At 40.9% G+C, this 23,482-nt stretch overlaps 1 protein-coding gene across 5 annotated transcripts in view; it reads right to left on the bottom strand.

Moving 5' to 3' along the window:
• The window catches only part of CRAMP1 (cramped chromatin regulator 1), a 46,392-nt gene that overhangs the window by 21,190 nt on the left and 1,720 nt on the right, over positions 1-23,482 (bottom strand). Inside the window, exons 1-8 of one of the 5 annotated variants that reach the window (XM_088174694.1) lie at positions 23,188-23,263; positions 22,373-22,722; positions 13,336-13,529; positions 11,751-11,904; positions 8,594-8,677; positions 6,072-6,120; positions 1,323-1,408; positions 512-635 (exon numbers count right to left, since the gene is read on the bottom strand). In XM_088174694.1, the coding sequence (XP_088030820.1) occupies positions 512-635; positions 1,323-1,408; positions 6,072-6,120; positions 8,594-8,677; positions 11,751-11,904; positions 13,336-13,529; positions 22,373-22,722; positions 23,188-23,228 (1,082 nt within the window). In that variant the 5' untranslated portion in view covers positions 23,229-23,263. Of the gene's footprint in view, positions 1-511; positions 636-1,322; positions 1,409-6,071; positions 6,121-8,593; positions 8,678-11,750; positions 11,905-13,335; positions 13,530-22,372; positions 22,960-23,187; positions 23,264-23,482 lie in introns of those variants that run through there. The other 4 variants (XM_014890213.2, XM_088174693.1, XM_014890212.2 and 1 more) reach the window with 4 other exon arrangements.

The raw sequence follows: 23,482 nt of genomic DNA, 5'->3' as shown, positions 1-23,482 counted from the left end.
ACTGATGACACTGAACAGCTGCACCAACAACACATTGCAAAGGAGAAGCTACAAACACCTTCCATGTTGATTTAATCATTGGGTGCAGGTGAAATGCTCAGAGCCTTGGTGCAGGCACCTCTGACCAATATGTATGTTCCCTTCTCTCTGTCTATGGTACATGCAATACAATTTTTAGTAGAACAAAGGCTACTATCTCCTTTTACTTGCCCTCTGCTCTGACATTAAGTGGCAGAAACTATACTCATCTCTAAAGTTAGTAGCTCCTTCATTACTGAAATTAAAAGATATAAAGAACAATGGCAATCTAATTTTCCCACGTGATAACTCATGTTCACAAACCATGCACTCTGGTTGGACAAAGGCTGCAGACTAAAAGTACACTTAGGCCAACTGCATTCTCAAAGATGAACCGTCCAACCGGCAAAGAAAACCCTGAAGAAAGAGGAAGGGGCTAGGATGCTGTTCATCTATTTCCCTATTCTGAGCACCACCATCAGTTCTCCATTACCTAAGCCGTGGGTTCTGGGCAAGACTCTGTACTCGAGCCCATGCGTGGTTATTCCGTGGCTGCAGCTCCACAGGGACCTTGAGAGGAAGTCGTACTGGCTTTTGGTCCTCTTCATCGCTCACACCTGAATGGAGATGAAGCACAAAGGGTCAAAGCAAGGACAACCCAGTCACAACACTGTACACTCAGTTACACAATACAAAAGATCAGACATCCCTACAGACAACTCAGGCAGCTCAGTTTCATCAGTAGCGCCTGCTTCATTAATTACCTTTGGTACCAATACCTTCTTATCCCTGGACACTGCAGTGGTACTGGGGATTCCAGCTGAGCAAGCAGTGTCAAAAATCAGATGTCTGGAAACCTTGAGCAAGTACAGTATTTCAGACCTTTGAAGAGCCTGATTCTACTTACTTGGGAACGAGGAAGTAAACAATAAACCCAAAATGAAATCACACATAGCTGAATAGGAGAAGGTAAAACATTTGAAAATGTTCAAAGCTAAACATGATACTGCTGCTGATTCACTGGCACCTTCACATTCAGTGAAAGCACAATCTGTAAAGCAGCAGTGAACTGGTCTGGTGCGGGTATTTTCTTTTCATCTTAGCTGGTAAGAAAACTGGGTGAGTCCTGAAAGTTACTAGGGTTACACAAGCAAACAGGCCAAGACAGAATACTGTGCCCAGGACAAACATGCAACAGCCCAAATTACCCTGCCAGTGATGGATACACCAGAACAAGCCTGCTCACTTTCTATGCTTCCGGCCATCTTCTAGAACACCATCACGTTCCAACATATTTTACTCACCATCTGGATCACAGAGTTTCTTCAAAGCCCTGCACATGGGAGCTTTGATACGCAGGTTTCTGCCTTTGTAACGAACAGTTGTAGCCCTGGATATATGGAAAGAGAAGTACTTAGGGGAACCAGTAACAACAATGTGCCAACAGACCTATCCATCTTAGGCCCTGTCTTCTTCATCTACTTCATATATGATTTAGACACAGGACTGGAAGGGATACTAAGCAATTCTGCAGAAAATACAAAATTGGGAGAAGGTGTGGAGTCACTTGAAGGCAGGGAGGCCCTGCAGAGAGACCTCAGCAAATGAGAGAGAACTGGGCAATCACCAACCATGAGAAGTTTAACAAGGAAAAGTGCCAGATTCTGCACCTTGGATGTATGGACAGAGTGGGGAAGGAGATGCTGGAGAGCAGTGCTACAGAAAGGACCTGGAGGTCCTGGTTGAGGGCCAGTTGGAGCTGAGTAACCAATGCCGTGGAGCCAAGAGGGAAATCCCTCTTGGGGGACCTGGGGGCACCAGGTCTAACATTGCCAGCTGGGCTCAGGGGGGATTGTCGCATTCTGCTTTGCACTGGGGTGGCCTCACATTGAGTATTGTGCGCAGTTTTGGTCACCACAATGTAATAAAGATATTAAACTATTAGAGAGTGTCCAAAGGAGGGCAAAAAAATGGTATAAGGGGAAGCCATACGAGGTCTGCCTGAGGGCACTTGGTCTGGAGAAAAGGAGACTAAGGGGAGACCTCCTTGCAGTTACTACTTCCTCATGAAGAGGAGAGAAGGGGCAGACAGTGATTTATTCTCTATGCTGGTGACCAGTGACAGGACCCAAGGAAATGGCCTGAAGTTGTGTCAGGGCAGGTTTAGGTTGGATATCAAAAAAAGCTCCTTCTGCCAGAATGCTTGGGCACTGAACACGCTCCCCAGGGCAGTTGTCACAGCAGCAAGCCTGACAGAGATCAAGAAGCATTAGAATAATGCTCTCAGGCACAGTGTGACTCTTGGGGATGGTGCTGTGCAGGGCTGGGAGTCGGACTTGATGACCCCTGTTCTTTCCAACTCAGCTTATTCTGTGATTCTGGGATCAGGGACACAGAGGAAAACACCATCATGGCTACAGGAATGAATACAGAAACATAAGGGTCCGCACTGCAAGTTCACAGAGCATTCAGTCTTTCCTATCTTCCTTTACTTTTCATTGTGGAAGTGCTACTCTTGTGGCTCTCCTCTTTCAGACTTTCATGAAACACTTGGTTGCCCACTTGGGGAGGGACTTCTGTTTTGTAAGTGGACCAGGATTATGTTACTTTGGTTCAAGAGTACCCTCACAGACAGCTGCTTCATGAAAGATAAGTGGTTTTGATTTAGTCTTCCCTTTATACTCATGAGTCTCAATTATAGGAAGAAAGAGAGTCAAGTTTTTGCAGAGTCTTGCATTTGGAAATATGATTACCATATCTGGTGTAGACATGAGGTCTAAGAGCTTGTGCAAAAAACTGAATAATCTTTTACACTATGATTTAACTGGTTTACCTTCAATATCACTTTAGCAGTTTCAAAGATCCTTAAAAGTGACAGGTCATTTTTGCTTTCACACTGTGAAACGACTTGATTTCTTCACTCCATCAGTCCTGTTTTCTTTTTAGGGACTTAAAAGGCAGGCAAAGAGCCCAATCAAATTACCAATGGCAGTATTACTACCTAATACTTGAAGCATTAAGGATCAGCTGGCATAGAAGCAGCACGATTGAACACAAGTCCTTGCAGACTTCCTCTAAGTAAAACACCATCACGAAGGAAGAGCAGTTATCTACAGTGCTAAGAAGAAAATCAGAAAAAGGGCAGCAGAAGTGAAGGCAGACCTGAAAAGATGGAGCTGATGGGGTGAACAACTCAAAGTTTCAGTTACTAAACTGTGAACTTCTGTAGATTTGGAATATCTCTGGGCTGGAAGAGCAGATTTCCTTTCAACTTAATTATTGGAAACAAGAATTGTTTGAAGATTGTTAGTCCCACCAAGTCCAACAGGGTAAAGTCTCTGTCAGTGTCTTCCAGTGTAAAGATTCTCTCTAAGAGAGACACAGAAACCCTTGTGGATATCTAATCAAAATGTTAAGGTAAGGACAAAAGATAAAACCTCCTCATGGGCACCTCAGCCTTAGCATGAGACTCCATATCCTCTTGTAACTATCCTTCTATTAAAGTGTAGATACAATTTTATCAGAAAAATCATCATTTTGTACAATGATCCTCTTCCCTATTTGTAATCTGTTTTAATACAGTATATTCTTTTGACTGCTTGTGCAAGCTGAGACTCTCCTCCTTGATTTTAGCTAATGCAATTCTTCATTATCAAATGTGCCTTTGAAGAATGTGAGGGAAGAGTCAGAAATAGCATTATTATTATCATCATCATAATTATTACCTTGACAGTACAACAGTAAAAGTAAGAAGAGGTTTGGGGAAAGAAACATATTTTTTATATTAACTAATATAACTATATAAACCAATCAAGTTTTGTGGAAATGATTTCATCATGTGAGTGGAAGGTGACTGAAACAAGGGCCTGGCTGCTCAGAAGGCCCAGGAGGTTTGATCTGCCTAAAACAGCTGAGCTAAATGACCTAAGGAAAAGAAGAAAGAAGAAAAGTGCTGTTGTTCATTTTTCGTATTTCCTATGTCTGTTCAAGAGCCCAGCTAGTTGATTGTAAAGCATTTATTGTTGAGCCAGGCTACCTGGTAGTTGTTCGTGCTCAATTTGTCTGCCACCTGTGCAGGTGGACCTTGGGCTGCAGGTATCCACCATCTGTTACCACAGAACAGCTTATAAATGAACATGAATCAGCATCACAAACTCCTCACTGCATTTCTATTTGTGCTTCAAAGGGCAGAGAGATGAGAAAAAAAACCAAAAAATCCCCAACCCAACTAAAACCTAAGATAAAAGCCAGAAAATAAGTGTGAAAAATATAAGTATGTTATGGAAAAGATACTATTTGAAAGAAAACCCTCACCAAACAAAAAAAAACCAAAACAACAAAACACTAGGAGGAAACCAAACAACTGCAAACCTGCTGATATCTATATGAAGAAGCAGGAACTACTGCCTTTCTTGAGTGTGAGGGGAAATGACACAGTTCAAAAATCAGTAAGCGAAGTACACCATTCAGTAAATGAAGAAACACAGAGCACACATAAATGTGACAAAACATTAAAAGTCTTCCTATGCAAGTTTTCACCCTGCCACTACAGCACTCTTCCACAACTACAGCAATCAATGCTATTTTCATGCTTCCCTAACACATGCTTTAGAATATTCCAGCTCCCCACATTCAGGTGTTCAGCCTCCCCTAATTCCCTTTTCCATTAAGTATCATTAGCTTCAAGTAATCAAGGACAGAGTCTAAAGAATAACTTATTATCAAACTAATATAAAAGCAGATCTATTTAGACATTCTAATTTTCTAATTGAAATCTATGGCTGGGAGGCTGGAAAAATACTTTCTACAAATTTAGGGGAAAACACAGTAAAGGAGTCAGTCTGCAACAGAACTACTCTTAGCTCAAAATTCTTATTTTCTTCTGTTACCTAGATCCTGGATGTCTCCAGAAAAGGCTAGGTCTTAAAAATAGTCACTCTACTGACTATGCATTCAGAATTACTAGTCTGACTTGACCCAAGAGCATAACTTACCTACTTAAAATATTTTGGTTTATTTATTATTTTTTTCAGTATGAACTGCTATTTTATGACCAAGATTTTTAGAGAGTTACAGATTTCCCCTCAGCATGCCAAAGAGCTTTCCCAAGGAACTGTAAGACAGTGAAGAATCACTCCTATCCCACATAAAATACATTCAGAATCTGAACCAGATGGAGAAATTAATGCCTGTTAATGGTTTCTGTCCTTCTCACCTTATGCTACAAAGAGCCTCTCAGGCTGGGTGGGTAAAACTACATACACTACCAGACACTGAAGAGTGCTCTGCTTAACTAGTTCACAGTCACAATACTCCTTTAATTAGGAGTTTCTTGTGGTTTGGACATTAAGAGGCTGGAGTCTGTGCAGAGATGGGAATGGAGCTGGGGAAGGGTCTGATGAGGAGCAGCTGAGGGAGCTGAGGAGGCTCAGCCTGGAGAAAAGGAGGCTCGGGGGAACCTTCTGGCTCTGCACAACTCCCTGACAGGAGGGGGCAGCCAGGGGGGCTTTGGGCTCTGCTCCCAGGAAGCAAGAACAGGAGAGCAAACACCCTCAAGTTATGCCAGGGGAGGTTTAGATGGGCTACTGACAAAATTTCTGCACTGAAAGAATGGTCAGGCAGTGGAACAGGCTGTCCAGGGCAGTGGTGGAGTGTCCATCCCTAAAGAGATTTAAAAGACTTATGGATGTGGCAATTGGGGACAGGAGTTAGCGGTGGCAGGGCTGAAGTAATGGTTGGACTTGATGATATTGGATTCCAACCTAAATAATTATATTATTTTCCTGAGTGAATTCACATGCTTAATTACTGTAGCTTCTATAAAGAATTCTCATTTAATTATTTTATTAAACGTAACCCATCATTTCTCATTAACAATTAATGGCTTCATGGAAAAGGGGAGATATATCCTAATACAAAACAGACTAAGAATAGAAAACATCAAACTTCAGCTCTTGAAAATTAAGAAATGCCCCAAACTTTGGATGATCAATACAACAGTCAAGTTGGGAACAATGCAGTTTTAGGAGTTTCAGGATGAAGTTCTTACTTACCCGGCTTGAATGAGTTCATTGAGTTTAGCTGCATTCTTGTCATCCATACCTTTTCAGTAAATGAGATAACACAGTGGATTAGGATATACACTGTTAAACCTGTGGCCTTCTCTGTGTCCTATTGGGTTTTCAAAGCTAATTACATTTTATTCTCACATAGGATTAATGTGCATAAACGTGCTGTAACATAGCTCTTCTGGAAAGTTTGTATTTTCATAACATGCAAGCTTTACATGATACTTGCCACAAAAATTACTCTTTACACATGTATTAAACCACCACAGTTTAGGTACTACAGCCATCTTTGAACACTGGGCTTTAATCTGACACTGGAGTATTAAAAAGCAAAGCTTCTTCCTGCTCAACCTCTGTTGCAAAGCATTCTAGAAAAACAGCATTCTAGAGCTTAACACAACAAAAAAGTAAATAAAAATAATAAAATGCGCATGCAACCCTCACTTTTTTGTATGTATTATAGAGCATGTTTTTAAACGGACATTTTGGTAACTTGATTTATATGACAATTAGACCTAGATCTATTTACTGAACAATCAACCTCCCTCTGGCAATGCTATAAAAGTATTTCTGGAGTGCTTTTGTGTCTCAATAGCTCTCAGTAAGTCTTCTCCATGTCTGTGACTGTGAATACCCCAAGAGAAAAAAAAAAAGGGTTGGGGGGGGAAGGAAGAAACTGCTTTCCACAGCTGTAGAGTAGATCTGTCATAAATGGTATAGAGTCTTGCATCTTGAGTACATTTGGTCTTGGAGACAAGAATTTTCCAAGCGACAGTGGGTGAAGTATGTAACCAAGTCCCAAAGTTCTAAAAAGACAGAAGCACAGAGGCTGCAGGCATTGCCATGATGACCGTGTGAAATCTTACTCCCAGTCATAGCAAGAAGGGTCTGCTTGGAAAACAAGATATGGGTACAGGAAAAAAACATTAACACTGATTACTGCTGACAGTGCAATGTGCCTTGCTTCTGCACCTGCTTTGTTACTAAACAGTTCAAAATTGCTTTTCCAAGCTGAGCACGGCTTCTCCAGTTAACAAACTGGAGATCTTTAAACAAACAGAATAAAGTCAGTATGAACATTCACAAGTCTCTTTCATTACCTGTTATGACAGCAATCCCAGGTAAGGGAAGAACATAGCAAAAAACCCTTCCCAAAATCCCATAATCCTTGTAGGAATTGTACATGTTCACTCATGAACGCTTTCATGTCCATTTCACTTTATAACTAGTATGACTTCACAAAGAAGTGAAGGTATTTTGATGGTTTTCCCTGTCTCACAAATTAAACAAAGCAGGTAGAAGATACACTATGATATAACATTGACTGTACAAAAAGCCTGGGGACAAATGAAAAAAAATATCGATAAAAAGGTGTATGCACATGGACTGGCACATATAGGGCATGTTCCTCTGCCCACTCTTCAAGCCAGTCATGTCAGAGCTCTCTGGTCTGGAAACCATGAAAACCATAGGAACCGTGTCCTAGGGCTCATCCCCACAGTGTGGACATAGGGTAAGGTAGGGATCCTCTATTCTACTCAGGTGAGATTCCACCTACAGTGCTGGGGGTCCCAGCATATGAAGTACTTAAAGAAGGCTTATGACAAAGACAAGGACAGACTTTTCAGCAGGGCCTGGAGGGACAGGACAAGGGTTGATAGTTTTAAACCACAGGAGGGGAGATTTAAACTACATATAATGAAAACACTTTGTATTATGAGTGTATGGAGGCCCTGGAACATGTTGCCCAAAGAAACTGTGGTTGCCCCATCCCTGGAAATGTTCAAGGCCAGGTTGGATGGGGGTTCAAGCAACTTGGGATAGTGGAAAGTGCCACTGCCCATGGTAGGGGATTGGGACAAGATGGTCTTTAAGGTCCCTTCCAATCCAAACGACTCTATAGTTCTGTGAACCTAAGCTCTGATATGTTGCTAATGCAAATAATTAACTGCCAGCAAACAGCAGAGCATTGTTATGGCACATACTCCTCCATCTCCACTCATCAATATGGACAAAACTGGACTCGGGCTGACAAGGTCAGAACCCATCTTGCTTAGCCAGTAAAGTTGTTTCCAATTATGAGCAAACATTTAGAAGAAAACTTAGAACATTTAGAGAAAAACTTAGAAAAAGACACCATCCCAGAATTTGACTGCATAGGCACAAATAATTCTGGGTGTAAATGGTATCGTTTACAGACTTACTTGCTTAGGTTTCAATAGTAACAGAATAGATCATCTAAGCTTTGTGTACGTTTTCCTATCACCTGTGGGCAATACATGCACTGCAGTCTGCAGACAGATAAAACTTCAAAATCTATCAAAGTGGACTAATGCAAGATTAAGAAGGTCTGTAAAAATAAAAATACATTTAATGATGAAATAACACCAAAGATTACAGTAACAGTGAAGAACTCAAAAGTGGAACTGAACTAGACACTGCCAACCTCAGAGGTAGTAACTTCTGATTCCATCATGTAAAAATAACCTGAAGTCATTCATACTCACATCCTCCGATCTTTTTTCTTAGTTCCCCATAGCAGATTAAGCCATAGAGCTCCAGGGAAGATTTTTTCAGCCCTTGAGAAAACACTAGAAAGCAGAAAAGGTGTCAGTGAGATGCAGGTTGCAGATACGCACAGCTACATTGCAGATACTCATTTCAACACTAAATAGGAGAGGATTTGTATTTTCAATGATGAGACAAAGCAGATCAAAGTTCTGGCTCAAGAAACACTATAATGGGATTGGTTCACTAACTTCCTTTTCATGGCATTTTTTAGATTACAGGAAAACAATGCAGCTTTCGTGGAATTTAAATGAATATGCAACTGCTCAATATGCAAAATAAAGCAAATTAATAATAAAGGTAAGTTTAGTATCAACTGTTTACAAATTCTAAGGGAAATGTCCAGATGCTCCCAAGCAAATGCATACAGAACTCTTTTACACGAAAATTCAGAGGTGGGTCTGGATTTTCCAGAAGACAGAGAACATTTTTTGTGCACACAAACACATCCTAAGAGATTTGATGCAAATTCTAGATTCTAAATTTTTACACAAAAAATTGCTGACATTTTATTCAACTTTGCAAGGGTTTTTTTGTCCTTTCTCTTCAACACACAAGATGCAGACATTACTGCTAATAGATCAAAAGATCTATGATAGTAAGGACAGTCTTGTAGTTTACTAATCAAGTGAAAATATTTATTCTTGTCTATTCATCAAAACTTTACTTCTCTTTGATCTCAAAATCCAAGCACACATATTTCTACCAATGCTAAACCTAATCAAACTACTGATTGTTAAATTCTTTCAGACACTGAGATTCTAGACCCCACAGATATAGATACATAACTTTTAGTTATCAAAAAGACACATTAACTTCTTCCATGACATCTTTTTATTTTAAAAATTCTTCCAGACTGCATTCGCTGCAACACTGGCTTTTAAATAAAATACTAATGGCTTCATCTTTAAGTGTTGCCTTGTTTTGAAAAAGGAACTTGCAATACACCTGGTGCCAGGTGGTTTAGATATTCAAGTCCTCCTTTAGGTAACCTAAGCTAAGGAACACAAAAGTTCTTAAACTACATACTCATAGTATAGTATGCACTATTGTACACAGTACAATACTAAGTGTATCGTACACTAGGTTTGCATTCCTTCATTTTCTTTCTAGCCACATCTATTTCTCCTTAATGAGTTACTTTTAATAACTCATTTTTAATTTTTACGAAGGTTTAACAAGACCAAGTGCTGGGTCCTGCACTTTGGTCAAAACTCCCTGCAGCACTATGGGCTGGGGACAGAATGGCTGGACAGCACCCAGGCAGAAAGGGACCTGAGGGTGCTGATTGACAGCAGGCTGGACATGAGCCAGCAGTGTGCCCTGGTGGCCAAGAATGACAATGGCATCCTAGCCTGGATCAGGAATGCTGTGGCCAGCAGGACTAGGGCAGTGATTCTTCCCCTGTACTCAGCACTGGTTGAGCAGCACCTCGATTGCTGCATTCAGTTCTGGGCCTCCCAATTTAGGAAGCACAGGGAGCGGCTTGAGCATGCCCAGAGAAGTGCAACAAGGCTGGTGAAGGGTCTGGAACACAAGTCCTGTGAGGAACGGCTGAGGAAGCTGGGGGTGTTTAGTCTGGGGAAAAAGAGGCTCAGAGGAGACCTCATCACTCTCTACAACTCCCTGAAAGAAGGGTGTAGCCAGGTGGGAGTCAATCTCTCCTCTTAGGCAACCAGTCACAGAATGAGAGGACACAGCCTTAAGCTACGTCAGAGAAGGTCTAGGATGGACATTAGGAGGAAATTCTTCATAGAAAGAGAGATTGAGCATTGGAATGAGCTGCCCAGGGATGCAATGGAGTCACTGTCTCTATAGGTGTTTTAAGAAAGGATTGGATGTGGCACTTGGTACCATGGTCTACTTGACAAGGTGGTCTTAGGTTGGACTCTATGATCTCAAAGGTCTTTTCCATCCTAGTTGATTCTGTGATAAAGAGATTGTACTGTACACTAGCTTTGCATTCCTTAACTTCTTTCCAAATCCATTTCTCCCTGATGAGTTATTTTTAACTTGAGAGGCTCTGGCCACAAACTGTAGATGAATTCACTATCCAAACTTTTGCTGATATTTAGAGATGTTCAAAGACAAAAAAATTCAACCTCCACAAACTGCATTTTGGATTTATGCATCTTAGAATACACCATCAGAAGGACCAGAAAACTCTGGAGACTATTATTTAATCAACAAGCTAACAGGAGAACTAACATTTTTGACACCTTGAAGTCAGAACTGAATCTTAGTAAAATCTGGTCACTCTGAAATACATTTATTTAGCCTATTATTCAGATTAGGCCAGCCACAAACTATCCTGAATCCTCTCTGCCCATTCATAAGTAAGATGGATTTGATAAAAATCTATTCTCAATTTTCATGTTACTATTACTGTTATAAAACACCACCAGCAGTTCATCTGACTTCCCAATTTCGTTTTCATTAAAGCAGTTGCAAACGGAGGGAAAAGAATGGGAAGGGGAATATGGCACTGGGAATCCTAAGTTATTGAACCCATGGTACAATTTCAAACTTCTTTAAAGTAGGAGCAAATATGTCACCATTTACACTTGTATTGGACTGTTATTTGTTTCTACCTTCCCCCAAGAATTGCGAAGTGGTGTTGGGTCAGCTTGCTTGATAGAACCATGCCTGATTAATGTTTAGGCAGTTCTCCTTGAAGGTGTGTTCCTGAGCATACAAAAACATTTCCTTGAACCTAGTTTTTTCCCAGTATTAACATCAGGATCTGCATTTACTATGGTGTGGTGAATTCACAGAATAGTAGTGATATGAATACCAGGTTTTAAAAAGTATTTTTCACAAAACATGAACCCCGGTAGGGCCACGCTAACAAAAATAAGTGAGACACTGTGGACTCCCTGAAGTCTCCACAGCCAGGTTGGAGATGGGACATTGAGCAACCTGGTCTAGTGGAAGGTGTCCCTGCCCATGGCAGGGGATGGAATGGGACAGTCTTTGAGGTCTCTTGTAACCCAAACCATCCTGTGGTTCTACAACTCTATGTGCAGTATTTATTTCCTCACCTCTAAAAGGCAGGACTCCAACCCTTGCACCAAGCCCATTTTGGTGCATACTAACCATTGTCAAAGTCAATATACTTGGAGATCTTGTGCCAGGTGCGGTAGTAAAAATGCCGGACCTGCTCCTTGTTCTTCACCATGCTTGCTGGTTTGCCTTTCTTCTTGTATTTCAAGGCAATGTTGCTCTGGATAGCTTCAAAGTCCTTCCCATGCTGAAGAAAGAATAAATCGAATTGAAATACTCAAACCCAAACTTGGATCTTGTCGTAAGTCAAGTCAAACAATGTGAGGGACTTCAGGGTTCTTTCTGGGAAATTGGATTTCAACATCCATAAACAAAATTTTTGGGGATCAGAACTCAACAGTGACACTGGCTTCCTTTGTTTTATATAAAATGCAATATAGATGCCAAATTAATTACTTTCTAATTTCTTTAACTATTGCAAAATAAAAAACAGCAAGTTGCTAGCAAATAAAAAAAAATCACCCAACTTTACTTACTAATGCATTAAGTAGCAGGACTAAAAACATTGATTTTCTCTCTGAGCATTCTTTAGTTTCATCTGCATTGCCCCCACCATTTCTGACTAGAGTAAATAAAAAATGTTCTGTATTTACCAGCTGCACTTTTATTTACAGTACATTTCATGTTACTGTTACTCGGAGTAAAAAAATTTGAGTTTTGATTTGATCTTATACACATTAACTCCTGGTATCACAAAATTTTTGTATTCAGAAAAGATTGGAACTGATTTAATTACAAAGTATGAAAACCTCTTCTGAAAGGCAGTATCACAAAATGAATGGTAGAAGGGATTGAACAAACTGAGTCTCAGATCCACCTTAAAGCAAATCCTTAAAATTTTTCCTCACTATTCAAAAAAAGTCAGTGAAGCAGCTTAAAAATTACTTGATTCCCAGGAATATTGCTGCAATTTAGAGGAGCTAAAAAAAGAAAAAACACTGTTTAACTGTTCATTTTGTCAACAAAATATATGTATGTGATACCATGCCTATGATGAAAAAAAAGTCAAAAAGATGCACATGTACGAAGAAAACTCCTCATCACTGCTTTTGTTTTTACCTTTGGCATGCATTTTCAAAACAGATATGCTGTTGAAATAATCACAAGAACAGGTCAAGCAGGAATCCATCATATACATCATAAGGAACAGATGATAAGATGATGCAACATTTTTCTGCCTCTCAGCCCTAGGATTGAACTGGTTCTAGCCTCTTCATGGCCAAAGACTAAACACAATTCTCTTTAGAACAGAACAGCTTTTCTTGTTTGTTGTAACACAGACCAAGTGTGTTACTTTTGAAAGTTCAGATGGGGACATTATTTAAGTATTTTTCATTTGAAACAGAACCGTAATTCAGTAACTGAAATTATTATAAACATTCATTAATAAAACTCAGAAATCTTTCCTGTGTATTTAAAGAAACAAAACCAAAGAAACTTGAAACTTTTGACACGTGGCTTTGACTGACAGCTGTTTTACTGCCCTGTATATGGTCCCACAAATGTTCATCTCTAAGTGGCCTTCTGCTCCTGCCAATCTCACCCGAATCAACCTTCTTTAAGAATATCCAGACTGTAACTAAAGCCATCTAAGTCTGTTATTTTCTTCTATGTGTACCTCATACAGTCCCTCAAAGAAAGTATTCTTGTCTTCCGTGCTCCATGACTCCCACTGCCGTCGGACCTTCTTCCCTTCTTCCTTCTCTCCTGCCGAGGAGCCCAGGTTCCTTGCCGCTGACTTGGAATTCCCAGCAGGATTGCTGGGAGGAATTCCTGACGTGCCACCAGGTGCAGTCCCTCCATTATCTGCTGCTGTAAAAACCATAACCAGAGTGAATATTGAACCAACAAGAGGATCCTCGGATAGACGTGAGGGAGTAACTCAGAATGTTCTCATTTACACTTGAAATACACTGGGCAAACAAAGAGGTTTGTTTAATAGGAATAAAATCTCAAAGCGCAAAAAAACTAGAGGAAGGTCCCAATGGCTTAATTTCGTATTTCTAGAAATAACACAGATAAGCAGGAATGTATCATAGCAGCCTCTACTAGATAACCCTCTCTGACGCTTATATGCTAGTGAGCTCTGCAGTCACTGCCCTGCAGCCACAGAGAACTCCTGAGCAGTACTGAACAGGGAGCTGACCAATGGAACAAAGTGATGTCCGTGAGGAAAATAGGCAGAACGTCACATTCTTTTCTTTGGTCTTGATCCTACTGCCTCCAGAAGAACTGTGGAAAGGGAAGGATTGAGAGATGTAGGCTGTAGTTCATCACACGACAATGGGTCAAGCATTTCCATGATCTGATCCACAGTGTATGACCCTCAGAGCACCACCTCTGACATGGACCATTAGGAAAATTCCAGCTATCCAAAGGATGGCAAGTCTCAATCTACTCTCCTTTCCCAAATTCTACTGTGGCTTTCAAAAAGAGGCATAGAAGTGTAATCTTGATTGTCCCTTTGTCAGTTATCAGCATCCAAAGAACACGGAAAAAGAGATATGAAGACTGGAAATACTAAAATGAGAATAATGCCAGATAAAACAGAAAGACTTTGCTGTTTACTCAAGTAGGGACCTGGAAAGAAAATGGGATGGAAAATCTACAAACAAAACATCACACCTGATTTGACACTCTAAATCAGAGTGCTAATCCAGAAACCAGGGTCAACCCCCCAGAGTGTACTCATTTTTTTATGTAAAAATATAACTATTCCCAGTAATTTATATTTCAAAAATAAATTATCTTTAATTTTATTTTAAAAAATATTTAGGATTTGACTGTATTTACCAATGCAGACATCTACTTAATAAAACAAAAGCCTTTTAACACTAAACATTCACTTTCACTACTCATTACACTTTCCTTTTCTCCAGTTACTGGCCTGTATGTTTTGAGTTTTACCTCATGATATACTGGCGTGACTTAGTTTATTTGCTTATACACCCAGCTTGTACAATACAGCAGTCCCAACCAGTTTCCCTAATTTTTATATATATCAGCATAATTCTCTCTCTCATATTTAGGCCTAGAAAGTCCAGTTATCTTTTCAAACTCAACTTCATGAAGCTTTACCTGACAAAGCCAGTGTATATATACACACACATATATATCCCATTCAAAAACCCAGAGATCCCACTTTGATAATTCTATAGTATTTTTTTTAAGTATAAGAAGAATCAGCTGTTACAGGCCCACTATGCTTTAGAGATTTAAAGACTTGTATGTAAATCTTAACAAGTTAATTGCAATTTGAAAGAAATTCCTTTGGGCAACAAAATCATGTTTCTCCAAATCCTAGATAAGGTAGTTTGTTCAAGTAATGGAGAATATATGAAATCAAACCTGGAAGAGAGCAAGGTGTGTGAAAGTCCATTTTTCTCCTGCATACAATAAATATTTAGTTGATACAAAATATGATATTGCGACCATTTAGTAGTTAATGTTGCTTTTATTTCTAGGGAAGACTATTGACTCTTTTGAAGAAAATTACTGTCACCACAGCGAAGCATGTAAGCCAAGACATAAAAAACCATTAGACATCTAGAAGAAAATGCACTTATAAACAACTTCTCAAATAAACAGCTTCTTTACTTCTTAAAGTCTTCATCAGCCACTGATAAAATAATTGAAACTTAAGCCATTTAATTCTGGCAATGTGGAGGTAAATCCTTTAAAAAAAAAGGAAACCACAAGAAAAAAACTGAGCACTTTAACAGATGGCTGAGAAGAAACCCAACACAGACACAGAACTGACACTTCTTCATTCTGCAAATGTGAGACTGGAATATCACAATTTGCACAGTAATGAAATACAGATCTTTGGTCAAGAAGGGGAAAGTGAAACACATCATTCCCCAAACTCAATCTCCAATCTCCTGTTGCTACCAGCTCCCAACACAAAAGACATCCTTTATCAGAAGTTAGGCACAGGATTTCAGTTCAGATCACAGATCCCCAACTTCTGAGAAATCCTTCAAAGGAACAACGAATGCAGGATTTGGGGCTTTCATTTGTGTGCTGGGTGGTTGTTTTTTGTTTGGGGTTTCTGGGGGCTTTTTCTTTTTTTTAATACTTACTAAAGTAAATAAAATCCTAAGTCAGCTGCCTGAAGAACAGATCTTTTCAAGGATTTTCTAAAGATTGCTCAGTACACTTGGTATACATAAAGTTTTCATTATTAAAAGGCATAGGAAACTAAAGTGTCAGTGAAGATTTTATGGTCGTATAAGAATTTAAAGTTCAGTTCGTTTTCAGTTACATTTTAGTTGTAGGTAAAAGATGGACTGAAGAGTTATATTGGATATGCTGAGGACTCCATGGATTCAACTTCTACACAGGATATGTAGCTCATAACTGATCTTTTGTTCCTTTATGCACACTTACTATTCCACAAGACAAACTACTCCTGCAAATTTTATCAGAATCTTTTTTGCTTTAAACTCTTTCATAAATTACCATCCAAACAATTGTTCAGAGTACTGTATATGAAGATCTAAAAATGTGAATATCCTGTCACCTCTACAGAGCTCTTATTTGCCATTCAATTCTTCCAGGAACAAAGGGGTTTCCTTTGCATAAACTTTCTTACTACTGTGAATGGTAATACTTATCATTGGGCTATCTCAATCCAACCTAGAGTATACTCAACCTTGGTACGGCAGTGGAATGTACTGAATTCTAAAACAAAGAACTATAGACCAGTTCAGGATAAAAGGAAAAATCAAAACCAGTCATACATCAATAAATCACTCCCCAAAAATTCATTATCTCAATCTTACTGTATGCAATTCTTGTTATATGCAGAACAGCTAATGAGCTTTCATCCCCTCACCAATGATTGACAATTCTATGATTAATTCCCAATAACGGATGATTTAAAACTTCATCAATTCATTAAAACAAGAAGCTCCTCTGAGGCCAGCTATACCATTACTGTTGCAGAATGCTGTGGAGAAGTAGGGGGCTTACTCTAATAACCTGCTCAGGTGTTTGTTCAATGTAAAATCATTTATAGAAAAGACAAGACAAAGACAAGCTGGACAGTCTCCTACTGTCTACTCATCTTGCATCACCCAACCAGTGACCTAGACACCCCCACCATTACAGCTATAACAACTCCTTCCCTTCTCTCCAAGTGCGCCAGAGCACCAGCACCCGCATACAAGGTACAAGGCAGTCATTTGGATATATAAGTTTCCAGCATTCTCCCCCAGCTTTCAATACACAGTTTGCAAAGACTTCAGGTTTTTGTACTCAGTATTTGAACTGTAACCCCCAACAAAATCATAGGTCAGAACATCAGTGTTCCCGAGAAACTTATTAATTCCTTTTGTCCAGTGTTCTCTACCCATCTAAATGTCCTATTATTAAAACTTCATTTTTCTGTGACTGGCATAATATCGTCTCAAACTGCATTCCCATGGAAACAGCTGTCTCTGTAGTTCTAAGCAAACTATAAATACTTGCAAAAGTTTATATAAAGAGATTTAAAGACTGCAGTTTCAGAATCCAATATGAAAATGACAAACAGTGGAACACACACGTTTAAAATAACCGAGACACTGATAGTATCAGGATCTCATTGTGGCTACAGCCACAAGTTCTTCCTTCTAGGTAGCATCTCAGAATATGCCTTTCAGTCTTCCACTGACAGCTCTTACAGGCCAGCTGATTCATATCTTCTGTGACAGATGACACACACACACACAAGCTGGAATCCCCAGAGTAAATTCTCACTACACCCTTGTATCCCAACAGTCTGGGTTACAGGCTTAGCTCACAACATCTCAACGTCTTCAGGAATCACCAGTCACTGCAGGGGGAGCATTCACTTGGGAACACCTTTATATACAGGATGGTGCATTCACACTCTCACCTACTACAGTTCAAATGCAGAATGTCAGGACTAACTCACTCCCCAAAGCTCAGGATGCAAATGCCGACTTGTAACAGTCAAGTTCCCCGAAAGTCAACACTTCATTTTGCTAACTTTGTAACAGCAAAGGAACTTTCTACCCTGTCTCCACAGGACATATCATGGGCTCCTGAGAAGGGTGAGCCTAGAACAGCTTACGCATTATTGCACGGTTATGCCATACAGCGTTCTTGTTGTGAACATCCAAAGTCTGAAACATAAACGCACACAATATGCTGAGTTGGAAAGGACCCACAGGGACTATGGAGTCCAACTCTTACATGAATGGCCCGTACAGGAACTGAACCTGTGACCTTGGCATTCTTAGCACCATGCTCTGACCAACTCAGCTAATCTCAGGCTCAACTGGTAACTGTCCTACACAGACAACGGTAACCTATCTTCTCCTGTTACTAGTTAGAAAATTAGAGGTAGCTGAATGTGTTCAAAGCACACACAGTGCCAATTATCAATCACAGCCTTCTAACAAACCTATACTGAAGGCTTGCTTCAGTAAACAGGATATGTTTAGTATACAATGCATCAAAGGCAGCACTATCTGAGCTAACCAAGAAGAGCTATAAAAAATCCCTCATGGTTTACTATACATTTGATCACTCCCCCACCTCCTGTAAATCACTGTTCTCTTGCTCCTCCTGAAGAAAAACACCCATAAAGCTAAGTATGAAGTTCCACTTAAGCCTGCGGCCATGCAGCCTTGCAAGTAGGTACCTGTCAGAGCTCAGTACCTACTGCACAGGAGAAAATCCTCCTCTTGCAGTACAGGATGAGATACTGTGGAGTTCTGGTCCTGAACCACTTCCAAAGGGAGAGAGGGAGAACTGGCGTAAACGGGATGGCAAAGAATGAATGAAAGCATGTCAGGGTAGGATGGAAGGAGAGGTACAAAGTGCAAGTGAGGGATAGAATTAAGGAGAATGTCAGAACAAGGGACTGTGCCAGGTAGTTTTTAAACAATGGTTCATGTCCTAGAGAAATAATGCTGGAGGAATAACATCTCAAATGATGGTTACAATATATTCTGCAACATACGAACTCAGGAAGATACAATAAAACACTTTCTAAGTACACACATCAGGTTTTTTGGTATCTACATCCCCTCTACAGGAAACAATAGTTGTTTTAACCCACATGCTACCGAACATGAAACTTTGGCAAGCTGAAACAAACTAGACTGCTTTTTAGCAAGTTCTACACCATGCCAAAAGATGCAACACTTTAATTCAAATACGCTTTCAGCTGAGTAAGTCCTTTTTCAAAAAAGAACTATTTATTATAGCAAAACAAATCCAAATACTTGTTTGAGCCATTCTACACATTTTAGGAATAAATCCAGAACAACAGCATAAAAGACATCTTCAAGCTTCAGCTCATCACCATTAGGTCCTCCTGACTTCATTCTGCATTCAAAAATTGGATAAAAACATAGAAATGGTAATACTCTACTCTAGTTCAATCTACATCTACAGCACATGATGGCAATGTGTTCCATACTGCCTTTTACCTACGTCATCAAAACATACACACACACATATTCCATCCACTCTGGCTTCATGGACCAAAGCCCCAAAACACACTTTAACACCTGTGCTCAGCAATCATGGCATATTGGTGTTTGAGAAGCAAACTCTCAGAAATCCCTCTTTTTCAGCAACCTTAACTTGGTCTGCATCTCCTTGCTCAACAAGCCTCTCTGCATTGGAATTCCCACTAGTCCTTCAAGTTCCTGCTAGTTTCATGCAAGTTACTTGAAGACTTCTTTTCAAGCCTTCATGCTTCACAAGTCACGCCTCAGTTGAGGTGTAGACTACGACCTTGAATATACAATTAAAAGGTGATGAACAGTTGAAAAGAATATGATAATAATGCCAAAAAAATGCAGAGATTTAGATACTTGTGAAGGAAATTTGATAAACCTTTCCACAATTCCAAATGGATTGGCTACTGAAGTGAAATAGTTTCCGAACTTTACTTTACTGTACTACGTCCTACACAATTTTTGCCCTAAACTCAAAAGTGCACCTTACTACACAAAAAGCAAGAGGCAGCATTCGAAGGTGCAATTGAAGAGTACATCAGTGCAATCTGACTATTAGCAACATGCTTACACACTCCACGAGGCAGAACCTGGGAATTATTATGAGCAAGCTTCCATGAACCACAGTAAGATAAAGCTGAAAAGTCAGCAGCTGCTGAGTGGGCACACTCTTTTTAGTTTACAGCCAAGTTTATCAGTAATTCGTCTGCTGCAATTAAGGACCCTAAAAGCATGAATGCCAAAAGTAAAAACGAATTTGCAACACACAGGGAAAAAAATACTGTTTTCAAAACTTTTCTAAAGGCAAACCATTGCCTGCTGAGCAACTGTAATTTGAAAGAAAGTGCATTGATCACACTCCTTAAAAGTTGGCAAGTGAGAGTTTTCCCTTCAGAATACAGAGGCTCTAGAAGTAGAATCACTTAAAAAAAATGTTAAAGGTTACACAGCATTATTGAATGCCTATGACAAAAACAAGTTTCTGGTTTCACTGGACCAAGCATAGGCATGGTCTGGTCACTCCAGCTGGCCACTGTCAGAGTTACTTGTGCAGCCATCACCTTCACTTTGACATAATCCAAACACTTCCAGGTTCAGAGCTGATGCACTCCAGCTTTTCATCATTTTTATACTTACAAAGGGAGGAGAAAGTTAGTGGGACAGCTAATGAAAGAATTTAAGTCCATTCATTCCCTTCCAATCATATCAGAAGCTGGCTCTCTGAGACACTTTGCTCAGAACACAGAATACTACGACTTGTGAGCACAATGCATTTCACTAGGGAGAATTAGACAAGCCTGGAAAACCTCCCATTATGCATCTCCCAACATGAAGAACTCAAATTAGAAAGGATGCCACTTAATGGCTCTGTTCTCCAAAATCTGACAATTATAATCTCAACCATATCAGAGAATTCAATCAATTGGATACATTCACACCAAATCTGGCCAGGCAGAGTTGTGGCTGGTCTTAAAATTGAAAAAGCGAAAGCACAGTTATAATTCTACCACTGTCACTCCTGATGAATTGAAGAAGTTTTCCCAAACCTGACAATATGGTACACTGATTGCAAACCATCCATGACTGGTTACTGAGACAATATTTTCTGTTCTGTATGTAATTTTCTTATGTTTGTTTTGGAATTTGAATTGCAAAAGTGAAAGAATTTCTTCCTATTGTGTTGATATTCCTCATTAAAAAACATTCTGCTGCTCTAGAATTGGAAATAAATGTTCATGTACAAACATGAATATACACTTGCACAAACATATGTTTTTGTTCACACATGTAAGCACTTCCAAGTCTATCGAATAATTTCAAATGGACATTCAACTTGTGAATCACGGACAAGACACGGACACCTCCTCACACCTAATAACTACTTACAATCCTGGAATTAATTATATGTAGCCAAACACTCCTGGGTATTCCATTTGTTTGTTTATTTGGTTTCACACAATTGGAAGAAAAATTACGTAGGCCTTTCTGTTCTGTCCTCTACTACCACACAGAGCTTTCATTTAACGTTCAAGAGATTAAAGAGGACTTACTAAGGTATTTAAAAATAGTCAATTATACCAACTGTCAAGCAACTGAGTTCAAGAACATTTTTCTGATATAATAATAACTAAAACATCCGAATTTGCACTGCTTTATTACTGCAAAACAAAACTCGTAACTGTAATGTTTACTTAATATCCAGCACGTGCACACTCCTGAGATGTACCAGAGCAAGACCAAGACACATTCATACTACATGGAATTATACTTCCATTTAGCAGACAAGAGTAAATTTAATTATTTTAAATGCTGATGCAATCTTTGAGTGCTGTTCTTCTCAAAAATTAACAGAAAAGAACAGGAGTACTTTAGCACATTATATCCAAAATTAGGCTCAAGTACAGCTCAACTGCAGTGCTAAGATGTCATCTAGTCACTGCTGAGCACACACAATAGCATCAAAATATTCAAATATCCCTGCTGCCTTCCAGCTATTCAGTTAGAAACAGCCCCCCCAAAAAGTCATATCCTTGTCTCCAATGCTAAGTGAAAAAGCAGGTGTGTATGTCTGTACCTACAGACTTTCAGATGTATACAAACCAATCTTAATAAAAACTCAAATCGCATAGATGCCCAACTGTTTTGAAACAGTGAAACAAGACTCCTAACACCTTAGAAACAAATATGTCAATATGTGTATTTCATTGCTGTTTCCAAAAGTTATTTGGATAACAGAAATAATTGGGGGAAATCACCAATGTCTCATGGATGGGTTTTTTCCCTATGCCAACTAGCACCCAGTGAATGTTTTGTTACTCTCCAAAAACAGAATTCAGAGTGCAGCCACCTGATTACACAGCTAGTTAAGAGTCTGATTCCTAATCAAAACTCAAGAGAGATGAAATAAAGACATGAAACATTTGCTTCAATAATGTAGAATTTTTCTTCCTCCACATAAATATCCAGACCCCCCATTTCTGGAAGTGCAGAGAGGACAGTGGGCAGCAGAGAAGCTGAAGCCTTGGGACACAAGGAGAAACAAGCCCCAAAACACCTTCCCAAAACCAAACAGAAGATGGCACCTACAGAAAAAGAATGACAATCCACAGCCCCACAGGTGCCTCCCCTTTGCTATCCCCCTTGCCTGCATGTTTTTAGGGTGTCAAAACACAGTACCTTTGCCTTTCCCGGCAGCGCTGCTGCCAACCGAGGAGGATGCCTGGGAATCCTTCTTCAATCTCTTGCTCTGAGGTCTGACGCTGGACCTGAGAAAATGATGCTGGTCCTGGCTCTGGGAGGGCTGGAGAGAGGCAGGGGCTGGTGACAAGTTGGGATTTGGTGGGGGGCTGCTGGTAGTGTTGCTATTAATGATCTTCTCTTCTTTCTTTGTGCTGCTGCTGCCTGGAGCTGCCTCTCCTCCTCCTCCTGCCCCTTCTTCTTCCAGGGACTCCTCATCTCCTCCTGCTCTCTTGCCCAGCTTTTTCACCCCTTCCTCCCCGCTGCTCTCTCCCAGTTTCACTGTCATCCTGCGGGGGAGCAGAGGGAGAAAAGAGGGGGGCACACAGTCAGGCCAGGGAGCCCCCGGGGAGGCACAGAAACCCCTGGGCTGAGAGGGGAGAAGTTTAGCTGCAGAAATTCCTCTCAACATGGCCGCCGTTGTTTGTTACTAAATCCCCTTTCGTTTGCTGTCCCGACCCAACAACCTGTGCCGAGGGCGGGAGGGGGAAAGCCTCGCCACAACCCCCCCCACAGCGGCCCAAACAGCAGCCAGGCCCCCCCCCGGTAGTCCCCTGTCTCCGTTCCGAAGGGCTCCGGGCCGCCTTTGGCCGAGAAATCGCCCGGCCAAACTCGGGCGTGTGGCAGCGCTCGCCAGCGCCGGAGGAGAGGCAGCCGCTTGGCCGGCGGAGCAGAACGGAGCGGGGAAGTGCTGCTCCCCCATCCCATCCCACCCCTCCGCGGTTCCCGGACCCGGGGTTCTCCTCTCTCCTCACCGCGGAGCCGCGGCTCGGCCCGCCGCGGGGGGGGAATCCATGCTGCTGGATGCGGCGGCGGCTTCTCCTCTTATGTGTGTGTGTCTGGGGCTGGGACTGGCCGAGGCTACCGAGGTTCCCGCTCCCCTCCGCCCCCACCCCGCACCTCCTCGCGCTCCTTCCCGCCGGGCAGCCCCGACCCCGCCGCCCCCGCCGACGGCAGCACCGTGGGCCGGGTCTGTTCTGTCAGTGGCAACGGGCAGGGACCGGCTCCCCAGGCCCGCACCCCTGCCCACCGCCTCTGCTGGGAGAGAAT

This window comes from Sturnus vulgaris, chromosome 16 (genome assembly GCF_052056855.1).
Source record: "Sturnus vulgaris isolate bStuVul1 chromosome 16, bStuVul1.hap1, whole genome shotgun sequence".
NCBI classification, from domain to species: Eukaryota; Metazoa; Chordata; class Aves; order Passeriformes; family Sturnidae; genus Sturnus; species Sturnus vulgaris.
The sequence above is the reverse complement of the archived record's forward strand: the minus strand, read 5'-3'. Positions and strand labels throughout refer to the sequence as shown.